An 18456-nucleotide genomic window follows, 5' to 3' on the forward strand; every position below is an offset into this window, starting at 1 on the left:
ACGGAGCCGGTAATCGGCGAGTATTCCTCCTCGCGCTGACAGCGCGAGGAGAAAAAAAAAAGCCGATCGCCGGCGGCCATGTTCGGGACATCAGTCCCGATCACGGCCAGCAATTCAAGCGGACACCTGCCCCCTGCCAGTGCCCACCTGCCACCCGCAGTGCCATCCTGAAATAAAGTAAGTGCCCCCCTGTCAGTGCCACCCAGCAGTGCCCGCAGTGCCCACAGTGCCACCCAGCAGTGCCCACAGTGCCACCCAGCAGTGCCCACAGTGCCACCCAGCAGTGCCCACAGTGCCACCCAGCAGTGCCCACAGTGCCCACAGTGCCACCTGCAGTGCCACCCACAGTGCCACCCAGCAGTGCCACCCACAGTGCCACCCACAGTGCCACCCACAGTGCCACCCAAAATCTGCCTCAAAGGTGCTGCACCCCAGTGCCGCCCATCAGTGCCCAGCAGTGCCGCCCATCAGTGCCCAGCAGTGCCACCTATCAGTGCCACCTATCAGTGCCCATCAGTCCCATCTATCTGTGGTACCTATCAGTGCCCATCCGTGCCACCCATCCGTGCCACTTATCCGTGCCACCCATCCGTGCCATCTTATCTGTGCCCATCTTTGCCCATCAGTGCCCACCAATGCAGCCCATCAGTGCCCACCAATGCAGCCCATCAGTGCCCACCAATGCAGCCCATCAGTGCCCACCAATGCAGCCCATCAGTGCCCACCAATGCAGCCCATCAGTGCCCACCAATGCAGCCCATCAGTGCCCACCAATGCAGCCCATCAGTGCCCACCAATGCAGCCCATCAGTGCCCACCAATGCAGCCCATCAGTGCCCACCAATGCAGCCCATCAGTGCCCACCAATGCAGCCCATCAGTGCCCACCAATGCAGCCCATCAGTGCCCACCAATGCAGCCCATCAGTGCCGCCTAATCAGCGCACTTCAATGAAGGAGAAAAATGACCCGTTTGCAAAATTTTATAACAAACTATTAAAACATGATTTTTTTTTTTTTTGCATCTTTTTTTGTTTGTTTAGCAAAAAATAAAACTCCGAGCTGTAACTAAATACCACCAAAAGAAAGCTCTATTTGTGGGAAAAAAATGATAAAAATTTCATTTGGGTACAGTGTTGTATGACCGCGTAATTGTCACTCAAAGTGCATCAGCGCTGAAAGCTGAAAATTGGTCTGGGACTGAGGGGGGTTTAAGTGCCCAGTAAGCAAGTGGTTAAATACACTCTCTGACCGCTCTTACTACATCAAGGGAATGTAGTGCCTTCTCTTCCCTAGATTGAGGCTCTGGGAAGAAAGGTCGAAGAGCAATATCTTGGTTTAAGTGAAAACCTGTCACCACCTTTGGTAGGAAATCAGGATGAGGACGTAAAACCACCTTATCCTTATGCATGATCGAATATGGCTCTTTAAAGCTGCTAGTTCCGACACTCTTCTAGCAGAAGAAATGGCAACCAGAAAGATTAACTTTCCAGTCAAAAGAACCAAGGGAATTTCTCATAAAGGAGGCTCAAAAGGCTGATTCTACAAAGCTGAGAAGACCAAGTTTAAATTCCAAGGATTTAGAGGTAGAGGTCGACCGATATGGGTTTTTCTCTGGCCGATGCCGATATTTAGAAATCGTGGCGGCCGATAGCCGATATATGATGCCGATTTTTTTGGGCCGATATGTTAGGCCGATTTTATTTTATTTATTTTTAATCCCCCTTGATCTAACACACCTTTCCCACTGGGGCGTTTTTTAAGGCGCTTTTGGGCTAAAAATAGCGCCTGTAAAGTGCCTGCAAAATGGCTCCCCTGCAGTCTGTGTGAAAGACAGAGTGCTTTCACACTGAGGCGATGCGCTGGCAGGATCTTAAAAAAAAGTCCTGCAAGCAGCACGTTTGGAGTGGTGTATACCGCTCCTCCACCACTCCTGCCCATTGATATGAATGGGCACCACTGCCGAAGCGCATGCAATGCGATTTGGCAGCGGTGCTTCATGGGCGCATTTAACCTCTTCCTTGGCCGCTAGCTGGGTTATATGTGCCCCACTAGCAGCCAAATAGCACCGCTAAAATGATGGTAAAGAGCCGCTAAAACTTGCGTTTTACCATCAATATATATATATATATATATATATATAATAAAAACAGGTAGTCAAAACTTTTGGACAAAAAAAAAAAAATGGGCTAACTTTACTGTTTTTTTATTTTATTTTTATTTTTTAAATGGTGTATTTTTTTCCCAAAAAAATGCATTTGAAAGACATCTGTGCAAATGCCGTGTGACATAAAATATTGCAACAACCGCTATTTTATTCCCTAGGATCTCTGCTAAAAAAATATATATCATTTTTGGGGGGGTCTAAGTGATTTTCTGGCAGAAAATACAGGATTTTTTACTTGTAAGCAACAAGTGTCAGAAAAGATTTAGTCTTTAAATGGTTAAACTGAGAACTTCTACACACAGAGATGACTTAATTCAATCAAGTGTAAACATTGTATCTTTCTGTTCTTTTCTTGGCAGCCTGCCCAGAGTGGAGGAAAGGGTTGCTATGAGGACTCAGTCAACTTAGACCATTCTATACAGAAGTCATTTCAAAGTCCCGCTGTAGTTCTAAATCGGCTTTTTATCAGCACAAATCGGCCGATGCCGATTATTTAAAAAACGGCAAATATCGGCCGATATATCGGCCGGCCGATATATCGGTCGACCTCTATTTAGAAGTGCCTTGATAGGGGGATTAATTTGCGTTACCCCCTGTATAAAGCTACCCACCAGAGAGAGAAGCAAGATGCCATTGAAAAAATACTGACAAGGCCGAGTTCTGGCCCTTGATAGTACTCAAGGCCAGCTTTATTTCTAATCCCATTTGCAGGAAATCAAGGATCCTTGTCAATTTTCAGTCCGCCTGTCAATTTTCTATTCCTGGGAATGAATATTGCCGACAGGCAGGGAATGTTGCATTCTGCCCAAGCTAGAACATGATTGCCGCCCCCCCCCCTAGTGATTGATGTAAGCCACAGCCCTGGCATTATCAGACTGAATCCTGACAGGACAATCCGATAGTCTGACCATCCAAGACTTTAGGGTCAGACAAACTACCCGAATCCCTAAAATGTTGATAGGCAAGGTCTTCTCCAATTTGGACCATCTCCCCTGGGCAAAATCTTTTTTCAGGACTGCTCCCCAGCCTAGAAGGCTGGCATCTGTCACCATCACTTTCTAGGAGACTGGTAGCAATGATTTTCCTTTATGGAGGTTGCTGGATACCAACCACCAATTTAGGCTCCGATGCATGTTGGGAGCCAAGCGTATTGAAAAATCCAAGGCCTGGACCTTTTTGTTCCAGGCAGACAGGATGGTGCTTTGAAGCAGTCTTGAATGAAACCACGCGTAAGGTCGGCCTTGAAGGAGGCCACCATTTTCCACAAAAATCTCATGCATAACCGAATGGGAGGATTTTTCTTTGCTTTGATGAGTTGAATTAGTCCTATAATGGAACCGATTCTTGTCTGGGGTAAGAATACCTTTTTCTGAATGGTATCTATGACCAGTCCCAAGTAGTGCAATCTCCCTGATGGTTTTAAAGCGGGAGTCCACCGGGACTCCGCGTTTTTTTTTTTTTTTTAAAAGCCAGCAGCTACAAATACTGCAGCTGCTGACTTTTAAAATAGTGACACTTACCTGTCCAGCGCGCCCGCGATGTCGGCACCCGAAGCCGATCGCTAGGTCGTCTGTCGGGTCCTGCCGCCGCCATCTTGGGTATGGGAATCAGGAAATGGAGCCTTTCGGCTTCATTTCCCGGTTCCCTACTGCGCATGCGCGAGCCGCGCGGCGCAATCCGGACGGTCCCCGCTGCCTCTGGGAACTGTGTTTCCCAGCAGGCAGCGGGGCACTTGCGCAAAGGGGCGGGCAGTTGCAGAAAGGGGCGTAATCTACGCCCCTTTCTGCAGACAGCTATCCCGGAAGTGGGTGCAGTTACCTGGATTATCCAGGTAACTGCACCCCCCTCCCCCCTGAAAGGTGCCAATTGTGGCGCCGGAGGGGGGGGGGGGGGGTCCATTTTAGGGTGGACCTCCGCTTTAAGGAGGATTTTTCTAGGTTGAGTATACAACCTAGAGATTCCAGGTAGTTTACAGCTGTGACCAGACTCTGGTTCAGACCCGAGACTGAATGATCTATTAAAAAGTAGATCTAAATAGGCTAGGACAGTTATACCTTGAGTCCTTAATCTGGCTAAAGGAGGTGCCAGAATTGCCACAAACTGAAAATGACGATTTTCTATTTCGAAGCGCAGAAGTTTCTGGTGAGCGTGAAACATTGCCACGTGGAGATATGCATCTTTGATAGATAGAAGCCAAAATCTCCCCTCCTTGCAGCATAGAAACAACCGATCAGATTGACTCCATGCGAAAAGATCGGATATTTAAGTGCCGATTCAGGTCTTACCTCTCCATTTGGTTTTGGAACCGTGAAAAGGTTTGAATAAAAACATGTGCCGTGTTCCTCTAAGGGGATCTCTGATACCACCAAGTGGGATAATAGATGATCCAGGGCTAGAAAGACTTCTTTTTCTCTGGGTCCTTGGGAACATTTGACCTTAGAAAACAAGGAGACAAAATCCTCTGAACTCTAGTTTGTAACCTAGAGAAACTGCAGAAGCCACCCATCTATCTTGACATTGTTCCTGCCAGATCCTTGAGAATTGCAGGAGCCTTCCCCCCACCCCAGTGAGCGGGGGCGCCCCTTCATAAGGAGGCTTTAGCATTCTGCTTTGTGGGCTTTCTGCCCCAAGATACTCTCTGACCTTGGTGCTGCCCTTGGGGTCTTCCCCTTGAACCTGACGGTTGAGGCTGCCGAGACTGCCTAGAGGCTAATGCCCCTGGTACAGATGAGGCAGCATGTTTAAAAGGAGAAATGTTTGAACCTCTTCTTTACTGTTAAGAGAGCTTCTCCCATTAGAGATCCTTCAGATGTATTTATCCAAATAGTCTCCAAATAGTTTCCCTTTTCATGGGGGAACAGCTAACTAAGCTTTTTACATGGTGCTTCGGCTGACCATTTGTTGAAGTGTCTAGCGCAGCTGCAACAGTTTCCCCTGACAGCTCAATCTGACCAGCCACATCACTCTCAGAAGCACAAAGCAGAGGCACTACCAACTAAAGAATGTACACTGCTAGGTTATAGTCCAGCACTAATAGCTGCTATTAATACCTATTAATACCTAGCTTGGAAAAGTACAATGTGTCAAAGGGAATGCCTGTGTCACCAAACCTGAATCCAACCAACCTCCTGCTCATGTGTCCCTCCACAGCCAGGCAGCAGCTACACACACAGCGCTTTAGCAACTTCCTGCACATGTGCCCAGCATCTGATGCCGTTAGCCACACACCCCTGTGTGAATTGCGGCCCCCTTTCCTTTCAAAGAAAAGCATTTCCCCATGCAAGCGGCGGCTCAGGCATTCCGTGAAACAGCAGACATGGCGGGGGTGTGTAAATCGTCCGCTGAGCGGCCGCGCAGTCTGTCCCCCCCCCCTTTTTTTAAAAGGAAACTGCTTTTGGCATAGCAATACCCCAAAGGGGAAAGAAGCCAACATTGGGGGTGCATGAGAAACAGACCCCCCCTTTCTTACGGAAGGATCTGCTTGTGGCCGGAGAGGAGAAATGAAGGCTTCCGTTTCCAGCATCAGGCGGGGAGTGCTCAATACAGCCCCCAGTGGTGATACATAGGCATGACAGCATTATACATCGAAGGAGAAATTCCTGAGAAAATCTCCCTTACCTTTCCTCGTAGCAGGGTTATCTGGGATAAAACCCAATCTTCACCCTTCGCGGTGGGCCCCAAAACCTTTAGGAACAGGGGAACCTCATGTTACCCACAATCCTGGACCTGCAACAACACCCTGCCAGTAAAAACGTTATGGCCTTACTACCAAAAAGCACTGGATCCCAGGGTGCAGCCCTCTAAAACAGAGAAGCGTTCACAAGCAAATCCTTGTTTCTTTGGACACGAGGCCTGGACACCATTAATTTAGCCCATGAAAGGATCCAGTCAGCATGGCTAGCCCCAGCAGGGAAGCTTCCAGTGGAGCACAGCACATCTTTACTCGTGACCAACACCTAAAAAACTGAGGATTCCCAGGAGTGGGAGGGGTTATATAGGGAGTACACTTCTTGCCTTAAGGTGTGCCAGTGTCCATCACCTATCAGTGGCACTATAACCCACAAAGTACTATGGTTCTCTGTCCCCTGATGTAAGAAAATAAAACACCAAGCTATTTGGATAGCATAGGGAAGGGTTAACACCCCTGTATCATTTGTTTTCCTGTCTGTGCCCCTGTTCAGAAGATTTCACCTCACTTTCTGTCCAAATGACAATTTTGGGTTGCTGTGGAAACAAGGATTGGTGATAAAGCATCAATGGAGGTACCATTTTTCCCATGACAACTCTTATTAGGTGTGAATTTCTCTTCCTAGGGGTAGATTTCCTCGCTTCCTGTTGTCTCCCTCCGGTTTTAAGTAGGAGTCGTATGTTTGTAACATACAAAAAAAAAAAAAAAAATTATAATATATACACACATATATATATATATATATATATATATATATATATATATATATACATATACATATATACATATATACATATATATATATATATATATATATCTATCTATATCTATATATATATATATATATATCTATATCTATATCTATATATATCCCCTTTTCTCTGTAATTCACCGACCGTCACAGCTCCTCTAACTAAATGGGTTGCATAGCTTGTTACACAACACACAGAACTTTAATCTCGCCCCAGGGGTGTGGACCCCGTGCTATCAACCCTTCCCACTGCTCCTAGCAGCTTCAGTACATCAACAAGCAGTATAACGTAGAAAAAAGGAGGGATGGGTGCTGTGTCGGTCAGTGAATTACAGAGAAAAGGAATTTACAGTGAGTACAAAAAATCCCATTTTCTCTTATATTCACTGACCGACACAGCTCCTCTCTAACTAAATGGGACGTCCCCAAGCAGTGCCAAACGAGGGGTGCGGAAAAAAAAAAAAAAAAAAAATAAAAAAAAAAAAACAACTTCATCCATCATGGCAAGTGGGAACTAGTGAAACTAAACCCACAAAAAAACAGCAGTGTGTGGAAAACCACTATATAATCGGGTATCCTCAACAGGAGTGATCCCCAAGACCGCAACATTGCGGAAGTAATGCAACAGTGCATTAACCAAAACAGTACTGCGTTTTTTCGAAAAAAAAACAGGAAAAAATTGGTAGGGTAAAACAGGGTGAAGGATTGGACCTTGAGATAGGTCATCTCTCAACGGCAGTCGCCAGGGAACGTCTGCCACCAGGTCTGCGTACCAGGCCCGCTGAGGCCAATCAGGAGTACTGGAATCCCCTCGGCTTCCACTCTGCAAAGCAGACGTGGCAACAGTTTCAGCGGAGGAAAGACGTAGATCAGCTGGTACTGATCCCACGGAGCCACCAGCGTGTCTGCCCACGGATCTCGGCACCTTCCGATTGAGCCGGGAGACCAATAGATGAACATCTGGTGTGCCCCATTTCAGGCACAGTACCCTGAATATCTCTGGATGCAATGCCCATTCTCCTGGATCCAGCATCCATCGACTCAGATAGTCCGCCTGCCAATTTCCCACCCCTGGGATGTAAATGGGCGACAGGGCCGGTACATGTCGCTCTGCCCACTTTTAGTATGTTAGTGACCTCCCGAGCAGCGGCTGAGCCTCTTGTTCCCCCTTGGTGATTTATGTATGCCACAGCCGTGGCGTTGTCTGACTGTATCCTGGTCGGACGCCCTTGAAGACATGTCGACCACCTGTGGAGGCACAGCCAGATCGCTTTCAATTCGAGCAGATTGATCGGCAACTTGGATTCTTCCGTCGACCAGAGGCCCTGAGCCGACTGAATCCCCATCACTCCACCCCAGCCGGACAGACTGGCGTCCGTAGTGACCACCATCCATTTCAGAGGAAGGAACGATTTTCCGGACTGAATCACCGGGGACCTCAACCAGAAGATTAGGGAGTCCCTGACTGGCTGGCTCACCTGGATCTGCAGATCCAGGGACAACAGATGTGTCCCATTTTGTCAAGATGTCCTTCTGCAGGACTCTGGTGTGGAACTGGGCATAAGGTACTGCCTCGAAGGAGGCTACCATATGCCCCAGCACCCGCATGCAAAAGCGAAGTGATGACCACTTGCGGGTTCATCCGTAGTTTGACTGCAGATCTGAGAGTCAGCAATTTGACTGAGGGGAGAAAAACCCTTGCTTCCCTGGAGTCCAATAGTAACCCCAGGTACTCCAGACACTGAGTCGGTACCACCACCGACTTCTTTAGGTTCAACAGCCACCCAAATGCTTGCAGGGACTGCAAGGTGATCGCCACATCCTCCAATTCTGAGGCGGAAAAAGCTCTCATGAGGAGATCGTCTAGGTAACTCACGATCACGATCCCGCGTTGTCTCAACAACGCCAACACTGGAGCCAGTACTTTGGTAAAGACTCGGGGGGCTGATGCCAGGCCAAAAGGAAGAGCCAAACTGGTAGTGGGCTTCCCCGACTGCCAAACGCAGAAACTTTTGATGGCGAAAGGCATATGGGTATGTGCAGGTAGCAATCCTGAATGTCCAAGGATGCCAGGAAGTCCCCTTGATTGAGTGCGACTACTGAGCAAACTGATTACATTCTGAACCCCCGAGACATGGGTGGGGGCAAACCTTCATGCGGTAGCACTTTTGTTCGCAGGCTTGTTAGGCTTGAAGTTCCAGGGATGCTTCTGACTGTCCTGTCGGGCTGGGGTCGTTTTGCCGAAGCACCAGGAGGACGAAAAAGCCACTTGTGAGCGGAAAAGGAGGGCCCTTGCCTGCGGCGTGGCTCCTTAGCCTTCCTGGCCTGTGGGAGTAGTGTACTCTTACCTGCCGTGGTATTTTTAATAATGTCATCCAACGAGGCTCAAAAGAGCCGTTTGCCAAGTAAGAGAAGATCCGTCAGGGCTTTCTTGGATGCCTGGTCAGCAGACCAGCATTTCAGCCAAATGAGGCGCCTCAGCACCACGGCTGACACCGAGGCCCTGGATAGCAGAGGGAGAGTATCCAGGGCCGCGTCACAAACGTACTTAAGGCCATGCACTAATTGGTCTGCTAGTTCCACGCAGACAGGGGAGACATTCTGCTCTCCCAATTTGCAGTGCAAAAGTTTTGCCCACTCAGTGTCTGCGACACCAGTGCGGATGCCAATACAGGTCGCACTGCTGACCCCACAACCGTAAACAAGGAACGAGCCACTGCTTCGGGCCTTCCTGTCCATGGGATCCTTGAATGCAGGAGTCCCCTCGGTTGCTTTATTTAACCTAGATACTGGGGGGTCCTCGACTGGAGCAGCCGACCACTTTTTGAGAAGGCTTTCCTCAAAGGGGTAACGCACCGCCAAATTTTTGGGGACTGAAAAGGTCCGTTGTGGGTGACCCCATTCCCTGTAGATGAATTTATCAAAATAAGTCAAATACAGGAACACCTTAGGTGAACGTGCTGGCTTGCGGGACCCAAAAGGGACCGGTACATCAGCAGAGGAATCCGCTGGCTCCTGAATCTTTAGGGTATCACGCACAGCTGTGATAAGTGCTCCAACAAGCGCCTTGTCACGCCCCGACCCGGACGGGGAATCATCCTCACTGTCCGAACGGTCCTGGTCAGCCACGTCTGATAGGTCAGAGCAGGGGTCTCCAAGTCTGCATCAGAGCTCTCCCCAGAGGAGGGGGGGCAGGGGCCTCTTATGTGCACCTTTCCTGCCATGTGCCATCTCTATCTTAGCAACATAGGAGTCAAGGACCCACCGCCAGGATGTCCATGCGCACCGCGCTAACTGCAGGTGACCCGGTTGCTATAGCCTGGATTTCTGGGGAAGTTTCTGAAGCCATGCTGACCCTAGCCTGTCTGCCACCTGCAAGGGGACTTAGGACAGTGAAGGTCCTGCCCTCCTGTTGCCACTGTGTGGGTGGGGGGTTACTTAGCGCTAGACTCACCTCCCTGGGGCGTTCTGCGATAGCCACTGCAGTGCCTGTAGTCGCTAGGAGGTTCCCAGTTGCAGAGAGGAGAAAACTCAGCAGCAGCTCTAACCAGCGGTGCAACGATCTGCAGAGCAGCTTCAGCGTTCAGCAAATAGCCATCCAGCGTCCTGCACACACACAGTGGATACAGGAAGCAGCAAGAGGAAGCACATGTAATGCTGCCACAAGAGGCCAGCGGTGAAAAAAGCGCTAAGGCTTTAAGAAAAATGGCCGCCAATGCAATCAATAGGAATCCTAAAGAAAATGGCTGCTGAAGCTCACCAGGGGAATTTATTGCTTTCCCAAATCCAAGATGGCCGCCGGAGGGGCGCCATGCAGTGACGGAGCAAAAGATAAAAACACGCTGCCTGCTAACAGTCAGAACAACCTCCATAAACATGTTTTGGGACCCCCCAGACCTGGACCAGGAGCAACGCCAGCCGTACAGAGCACCACAGGTGAGAAACAGCGAGAGAGACACACACACACACACACACACACCCCACCTGCAGAGCATGCAGCCACCCCCCTCAGAGCGGGGAAGGAGGGGTGATAGGGACTTCGGAGAGAAGATAGGGAGGTGAGGTGGCCCCCGAATCGACCCCCTAGGGAATGCCCAGCTGCTCACCCCACCGAAGCAGGGAGAGCCATACTTACCAGTCCTGAAGAGCTGGGAGACATTCCATCACAGACCCACTCCTGCGCAGTTACAGGGTGGCTGCTGGCCTTGGTGTACTGTGATCCAAACATCAGTAGCCCGGTCATATGTATACCCCGGAGCTTAAAGCTCACCAGCCACGTCCGGAGCTGAGGCATGTTGTGGCCTGCCGAGCCTTAGCTGCGGCCTGCTCACGCTCGATGGCCGGACTGGGGAGACTAAAGGATATCATTAACCAGCCTGTCACCCAGCTGGCAGTTGATGAAAGATCCTGTGATCTTCTATCTTGCGCAAAAAGCAGCAAACCTGCAGCAAAAATATGGACCAAGAAGCCTGCAGGGTTTCCTAGGTCATTCTCCTTGCTAGGCAAAATAAAAACTGAAGCTGCTAGGGGAAGTGGGAAGGGATCATAGCACAGGGCCTGCCCCCCTGGGGCGGGATTAAAGTTCTGTGTATTGTGTAACAATTTTGCCTAGTTTCTCCTAATGGCAGGCTATAGAACCCATTTAGTTACAGAGAGGAGCTGTGACGGTCGGTGAATATAAGAGATATAGAAACATACACATACATACATGTCCAAGAGCTCTGCTAAATGCACAACAGAGGTTGAGGATTCTATATAGCCATTTTGTTAATAAAAAGCCCATGAATTACCTGCATAAATTAATTTTTGGCCAGCAACTGGAAACTGATCTTTCCCCTTCTCAAGTTCAATTTTCTCTTTTAAAGCTTTGACCTGTCAAACAAACCACAAAAAGAATGCTGTTGTAAATGCTGCCAAACAATTCTTCATAAATTTTCAAATACATAAAATACATTCAAATACATAAAATACATAAAAACGAATTAACATATGAAAAAACCTTAGTACATCCGGTGATAGGTGCAGCTATGAAGTGCTTACCATCATACACAACCTGCATGGATAGAAATATAAGAGATGGGGGTTCCAGGGTTGCTATATTGAGCTATCAAGAAACATTGAATAGTTAATGCTAGTTTTTCTTGAAAGGTGGTTGAGCTGGAGCTGAGATTTTTCAACCCCAGCAGGCAGGTATCTGATGTCACACTGCACAGCATAAAGCATGGAGCTGAGTGTAACCTGAGATCTGAGTGGAAAGGAAGGAAGAGATGTACTGTACTTTTGGATGAAAACTGTACTAATTAACCACTTCAATACCAGGCATTTTTCATATGGTTTTCTCATCATGCATACGATGCTTAACCACTTCAATACAGGGCACTTTCGCCCCCTTCCTTCCCAGACCAATTTTCAGCTTTCATCGCTCTAGCGCTTTCAGTGACAATTGCGCGGCCATGCTACACTGTACCCAAATGACATTTTTATCATTTTGTTCGCACAAATAGAGCTTTATTTTGGTGGTATTTATTCACGACTCCGTTTTTTATTTTTTGCAATCTTAGCGCAAAAAAAGCGGAAATTTGGAAAAAACACAATATTTTCTTTTTTCTATTTTAAAAGAAATCCAATAAAATCGAATTTTGTCATAAATTTAAGCCAAAATGTATTCTGCTACATGTTTTTGGTAAAAAAAAATCCGTTGAGTGTATAATAATTGGTTTGTGTAATCACGGACATATGTACGCAAATGATCATGTACATATGTGTGCAGGTGATCACGTACATATGTGTGCAGATAATCATTCGGACATGTGATTTTAGTGGGAGATATGTGGGGGACACGTTTTTATTATTAGGGACATGTGTTTTTATTATTTGGGGACATGTGTGGGGACATTGTGTTTATACTGTGTGGTGTGTTGTGTGTTTACACTATGCTGGTGATCAGAGAGTAAAAACCTTTAAAAAACAGCTCATACTCACTGATCATCAGCCGGCTGCAGCGATCTGCTCTCCTCAGCGATGACTTCTGTGTGAGGAGAGGAGGAGCCGATTGCCTAGCAACTGGCTGTTTGTTTATATCACATGACGGCAGTGATTGGACACGGCCGTCATGTGATCAGGAGGGCCAATCACAGAGCCCTCCTGCCGATCTGAGATGCGCCGTGTCCGGGTGACAGGAGCACATTGGGATCGCGCCGCTGCGCGGGCACGCGCAATCCCGCTCCTTCTGAAGGACGTTCCTGAACGTCCTATCAGAAGTAGACGGCTCCCACCCGGCCGTATATGTGCATTGGCCGGGTGGGAAGTGGTTAAGGCATTAGTATTACATTTAAAGTAAAAGTTAACCAGTATTGTGCATTATATTTAAAAATGATTATATCCATTCAAAGGAAAAAAATAAAAAATAAAGTCTCAGCCTTCAGTACTTTAATATAAAATATTTATATTTCTCCACCACGCTTCATGCAGCTTTATGCCTGACTCCCAGTTAAAATACCCTGTATATCCTACTTCTGGGAATATTGGAAATTTTTTCAAAACAAACATGTCATGCTTACCTGCTCCGTGCAGTAGTTTTGCACAGAGCAGCCATGATTTTCCTCTTCTGGGGGTCCCTCACCAGTGCTCCTGTCCCCTCACTTCTGCCACATGCCTCCAGAGCAAGCAGCTTGCAGTGGGGGTTCCCGCGTCACTGCCCTGTGTACCCAATCATACATACAGCCAAGGTGCGGTCGTCCCTTTCTCTTCTCATTGGCTCTTGCTGAGGCTCATGCATATTGCTGAAAGATCAGGCTCAGGTAAGTGTTAGGGGGGGCTGCTACGCATTAAGGTTTAAAGAAATAAAAAAAATAATCCTTCACCCTTTACAGACACTTTAACCCCTTATAGTAGTGATTATTTGCCGTTTTTGCACTAGAAAGGGCGAAAGTTTTTTTTAACCACATCATGACAGGTGCTTAAAACCTTTGTGTGGAGAATAAGCATACGAAAATTCTTTGTACATTCGATGAATGGACGAATATTGTTTCAGAAGTTCACTTGCTTAACATTTTAAATTGAATGTAATTTTTGAATGAAAACCACATACACTGTCCCAAAATTCAAATCAAGAGAAGTCTACTATTCTGCTCCTTTGAATTTTCCCATCACTGTGGTTGAAAAACAATTTGTCCTCATTAACGACTAGAAAATCAAAAAATGTCTCTGCGCTGTGGTGAGATGGCTGCTGTCACGAACAATCAGTATACCCAACTTATATAATGCAAAAAATAAAAATAAAAAATAAAAATAAAAAGATGGAGGACTGAGGATACGTGCCATCAGAGCTCCTGATGCCCTCCAACAAACTAGCCGGTAAAAAAACAGCCCTCCTGGTATGAGTACCGCAAGAAGGGGGAAGGGAAAAAAAAAAAAAAAAAAACGCACAGCAGCGACACTTCAGCTAGAGATACTTTTCATGCACAAGTTCCACTAGCCTATGGAACCGCACAACAGGGCTCAGTCTGCCTCCTATTGGGAAGCTGCAATGGCAGCTTTACAAGTGGCTCCTGTAGTGGCTACAGAAACTCTGTGCTTCTACCATACAGCAGACTACACAGGAGCAAAGACAGCAAGTTGATGTACTGTTACCTACTGTGGAGGGAGAAATCAAGGCCCTTAAAGCGTTCCTTCAGGCATTACCTATCCATGCTGATATGGAGACGCTGATCCTGCGCGTGGAGGAGACGCATAGTAAATACTTTCAAGCTATCCAGGTAGAGGTACAATCATTGGCGGAAAGGGTCTCTACTAGAGAAACAGCATCAGCCCTGTTGGAAAGGAGTGTGGCTCATCTGGAGCAGACAGGAACAGCAAGCTGTACAGGCTCTTGCATTACAGCTGCACCTGGAACAGCTTGAGGACCGGAGCCGTCGTAACAATCTACAGCTGAGGGGGGGTCCCCGGAAAATAAAGGTGAGGAGACATTACAATCCATAGTATTAAAAATATGCCAGCAAATGGCGCTATCGGTGGCCCCCCAGGATCTCAAGTTTGAGAGGGTTCATAGAGCGCTGGGTCCCCATTCCACAGATTTAAAAAGACCTAGAGACATTGTATGCTTCGCTATAAAGAGATTATTCTTCGTAAGGCGTGGGAGATGGGAGAGGTTATTTTCAATGGATCTCCTACATAAAAATAATATTAGCAGATATATCAAGGAATACTTTGCAAAGGAGATCGTTGTTAGGTCCACTATTAGACAAGATTAGGTAACTGGGGGGACATATTGGTGGGGGTACCCCATCTTGTTAACCATGAGGAAAGGCCCCTCATCTTTTTTCTTGTCTAGCCCAACAGTCACCTGGACTGTTTTCCTTTTGAGACAGAGGCGATTCCCATTCCCAATTGGCTAAAAGCAATCCCGGGACAAATACGGCAAAGGCCTACTGAACTAAGGGGGCTAGACCCAGAATCTCAAGGATTAAAAGAGCAAAGAAAACAAGAGACTCTGGCAGAAAGCTAAAAATGGAAGAAGAATATGGAAGGACTGTGAGGAAACCATAGAAATGGAGGAAGGGGGGGGGGAAGATTTATACATTTATATATTTTTTTAACAAAAGTTTTATCCCCCCCCCCCCCCCTTTTTTTTGTTAAAAGGGTCTCTTTTTTTTTTTTATCAACAGGGGAACAAGATACCAGATTACCAGATCTCATTAGGATTGGTTTCACTACTTCCCTTTTTCTCCGCTGATTGTGAGACCCACAAGTACTCAAACAGAACAAAAGTGGGATTGGAAATGGGGGGAGGGGAGGTATTAGGATTGCGGTGTGTGTTTTCGTTCCCCCCCCCCCCCCCCCCCCATTTTTTTAGTGCTCATGCACACGGACGTTTTAAAAAACTGGCTGCAAAGCTAGCACCGATGCCTGGAAAAATTGTTGTTAAAAATGTGATTTTTACCGCGTTTTGCATTGGCGTTTTTGCGCGTTTTTTAGCGTTAGCGTTAAGGAGAGTTTTTTTAAGAAACACATCTCTTGGCTATAGCACTCAGAAAACAAAGAAAATATGTTGCGCGTTTATGCGCGGTTTCCCGCGATTCGCGTTTTTACAGCTCTAGCTCCACGCCACGGAACGCACTGGTCCTGGGTTTTTTTTACAGCTTAAAAACGCCTATGCCATTTGCAGCTCAAAAACGCCTAGGTGGGCATGAAGCCATAGACTAACATGGACAGCCGTTTTTAAGCTGCAAAAAAAGCTCAAAAAAGTGGCTGTAAAAACGTCCATGTGCATGAGGCCTAAGGTTTGTTTTTGGTCAGATTGGGGATAGGGTTTTATTTTTCATGGTGTGAGAAGATTACATTTATAAGACTATTATCACTTAGTGGTTTAATGTGGCAAGGAATTACATTTTATTTTTTTTCTGTTTACTCATATAATCATAAGTGACATAAAGTGATAAAGTAAAATGCAGAGATTTAAGGTTTCCCCCTAAGACAGGTGGTAGGATAATGTGGTGAAAATATCACATAGATAAAATGTCCCTCTATACTTATAGCACAAAATAAGATACAATACGACACATGGGGTTAAGGGAGTAGTTGTAGTTCACTACAAACCTCCCCCTATTTGTTTTTTTTTCTATTATAAAAGTTCTTTTTTTTTTTTTTTACCCTCCCCTAGGATAATCTCACATGTATATGGAAGTAGATATATAGGGCAGAGAGGTTGGGTCTTTAACCCTTTCATGACTAAGCCTATTTTTGGCATTTGGTGTTTACAAGTTAAAATGCATATATTTTTTGCTAGAAAATTACTTGGAACCCCCAAACATTATATATATATATTTTTTTAACAGAGACTCTAGAGCAGTGGTCCCCAACCTTTTTGGCACCAAGGACCGGTTTTGTGGAAGAATATTTTTCCAAGGCCCGATGGGGGGGGGGAATCGCGATGTGGTGCGTTATCGGTTCAATCATCCTGATACCATTGCATAAATAATATTTAATGTCCCATTGCATGAATAATAATGTCCCATTGCAGAAATAATATTTAATGTCCCATTGCATAAATAATATTTGATGTCCCATTGCATAAATAATATTTGATGTCCCATTGCATAAATAATATTTGATGTCCCATTGCAGAAATAATATTTAATGTCCCATTGCATAAATAATATTTGATGTCCCATTGCAGAAATAATATTTGATGTCCCATTGCAGAAATAATGTTAAATGTCCCATTGCAGAAATAATATTTAATGTCCCATTGCAGCAATAATATTAGATGTCCCGTTGCAGAAATAATATTAAATGTCCCATTGCAGAAATAATATTTAATGTCCCATTGCATGAATAATAATAAATGTCCCATTGCAGAAATAATATTTAATGTCCCATTGCATAAATAATATTTGATGTCCCATTGCAGAAATAATATTTGATGTCCCATTGCAGAAATAATGTTAAATGTCCCATTGCAGAAATAATGTTAAATGTCCCATTGCAGAAATAATATTTAATGTCCCATTGCAGAAAAAATATTTAATGTCCCATTGCAGAAATAATATTAATTTCCCATTATAAAAATATTAGGAGTGCAGAGTGCACTGTACTTACTGTTCCAGCATGGGAGTGAGGGGAGGAGCCGTTGGAGACTGCGGGAAAGTAAGTTCAGTGAGGGTGGGCGGGGAGAGATGAGGTCACACTCTCTCTCTCATTAGCCGGCGCTTCTCTGTGTAGCCAGCTTATGGTAGGGCGGGACAGCGGCGCGCCTGTGCGTAGCGCAGAGGGATGAGGTCATGTCTCTGCTTGTTCGGCCGCATCGCTGACAGTTTTCTCCGTCAGCTGCGAAGCTGACCTTAGCCGGCCGCGGCACGGGGGTTGATGATCTCGGACCTGACAGTGTCCTTGGAGCTGCGGCCCACCTAGAGAGGCGGTACGGCCCGGCTTTGGGCCGCGGCCCGGGGGTTGATGACCCCTGCTCTAGAGAATAAAACAGCGATTGTTGCAATATTTTATGTCACACGGTATTTGCCCAGCAGTGTTTTAAATGCAACTTTTTGGGAAAAGGGACACTTTCATGAATTAAAAAAAACACAACAGTAAAATTATCCCTTTTTTTTGCATAATGTGAAAGATAATGTTACGCCGAGTAAATAGATACCAAACATGTCACATTTTATATCTGCACACACTTGTGGATTGACGACAAAGTACGGTACCTAAAAAGCTCAATAGGCAACGCTTTAAACATTTTTTACGGTTACCAGGTTAGCGTTACAGAGGAGGTCTACTGCAAGAATTATTGCTCTCGCTCTGACGATCGCGGCGATACCTCACATGTGTGATGTGAACACCGTTTACATACGCGGGCGCGACTTCCGTATGCGTTTTCTTTGCTTTGCGAGCTCGCGGGGACGGCGGGCGCTTTAAAAAAAATGTTTTATTTATTTTATTTTAAAATGACTAAATTGCTTAAAAAAAAATAATAATTTGATCACTTTTATTGCTGTCACAAGGAATGTAAACATCCCTTGTGACAGTAATAGGCGGTGACAGGTACTCTTTATGGAGGGATCGGGGGTCTAAAAGACCCCCCACCCCTCCTTTACACTTCAGTGTATTCAGATCGCCGAAAACGGCGATTCTGAATACCGGATATTTTTTATAAAACCGGCGCCATTGGCAGCCGAGTAAACGGGAAGTGACGTCATGACGTCGCTTCCGTGTTTACTATGAGGAGACTGGAACGAAGCCGATTACGGCTTCGTTCCAGTTCCTCCCCAGCGGCATCGCACAAGGAATCGGTGCTCCCGATCGAGCGGGAGCACCGGGAGGGGGGGGGACGTCCCCTCCCGCTCCTCCGGCATA

The 18456-nt window shown here is 46.3% G+C and overlaps 1 protein-coding gene across 2 annotated transcripts in view; it reads right to left on the bottom strand.

Annotated features, from left to right (window-relative positions):
* Positions 1 to 18456, bottom strand: part of RAD23B (RAD23 nucleotide excision repair protein B) — a 91377-nt gene that overhangs the window by 33371 nt on the left and 39550 nt on the right. For both annotated transcript variants that reach the window (XM_077475172.1, XM_077475173.1), the window contains exon 2: positions 11394 to 11475. In XM_077475172.1, coding sequence (XP_077331298.1) covers positions 11394 to 11475 — 82 coding nt within the window. The remainder of the gene's footprint in view (positions 1 to 11393; positions 11476 to 18456) is intronic.

The sequence above is a fragment of the Lithobates pipiens genome, unplaced genomic scaffold (assembly GCF_037356315.1).
Source record: "Lithobates pipiens isolate NorthernLeopardFrog02 unplaced genomic scaffold, aLitPip1_a1.2 Scaffold_13, whole genome shotgun sequence".
Classification (NCBI taxonomy): domain Eukaryota; kingdom Metazoa; phylum Chordata; class Amphibia; order Anura; family Ranidae; genus Lithobates; species Lithobates pipiens.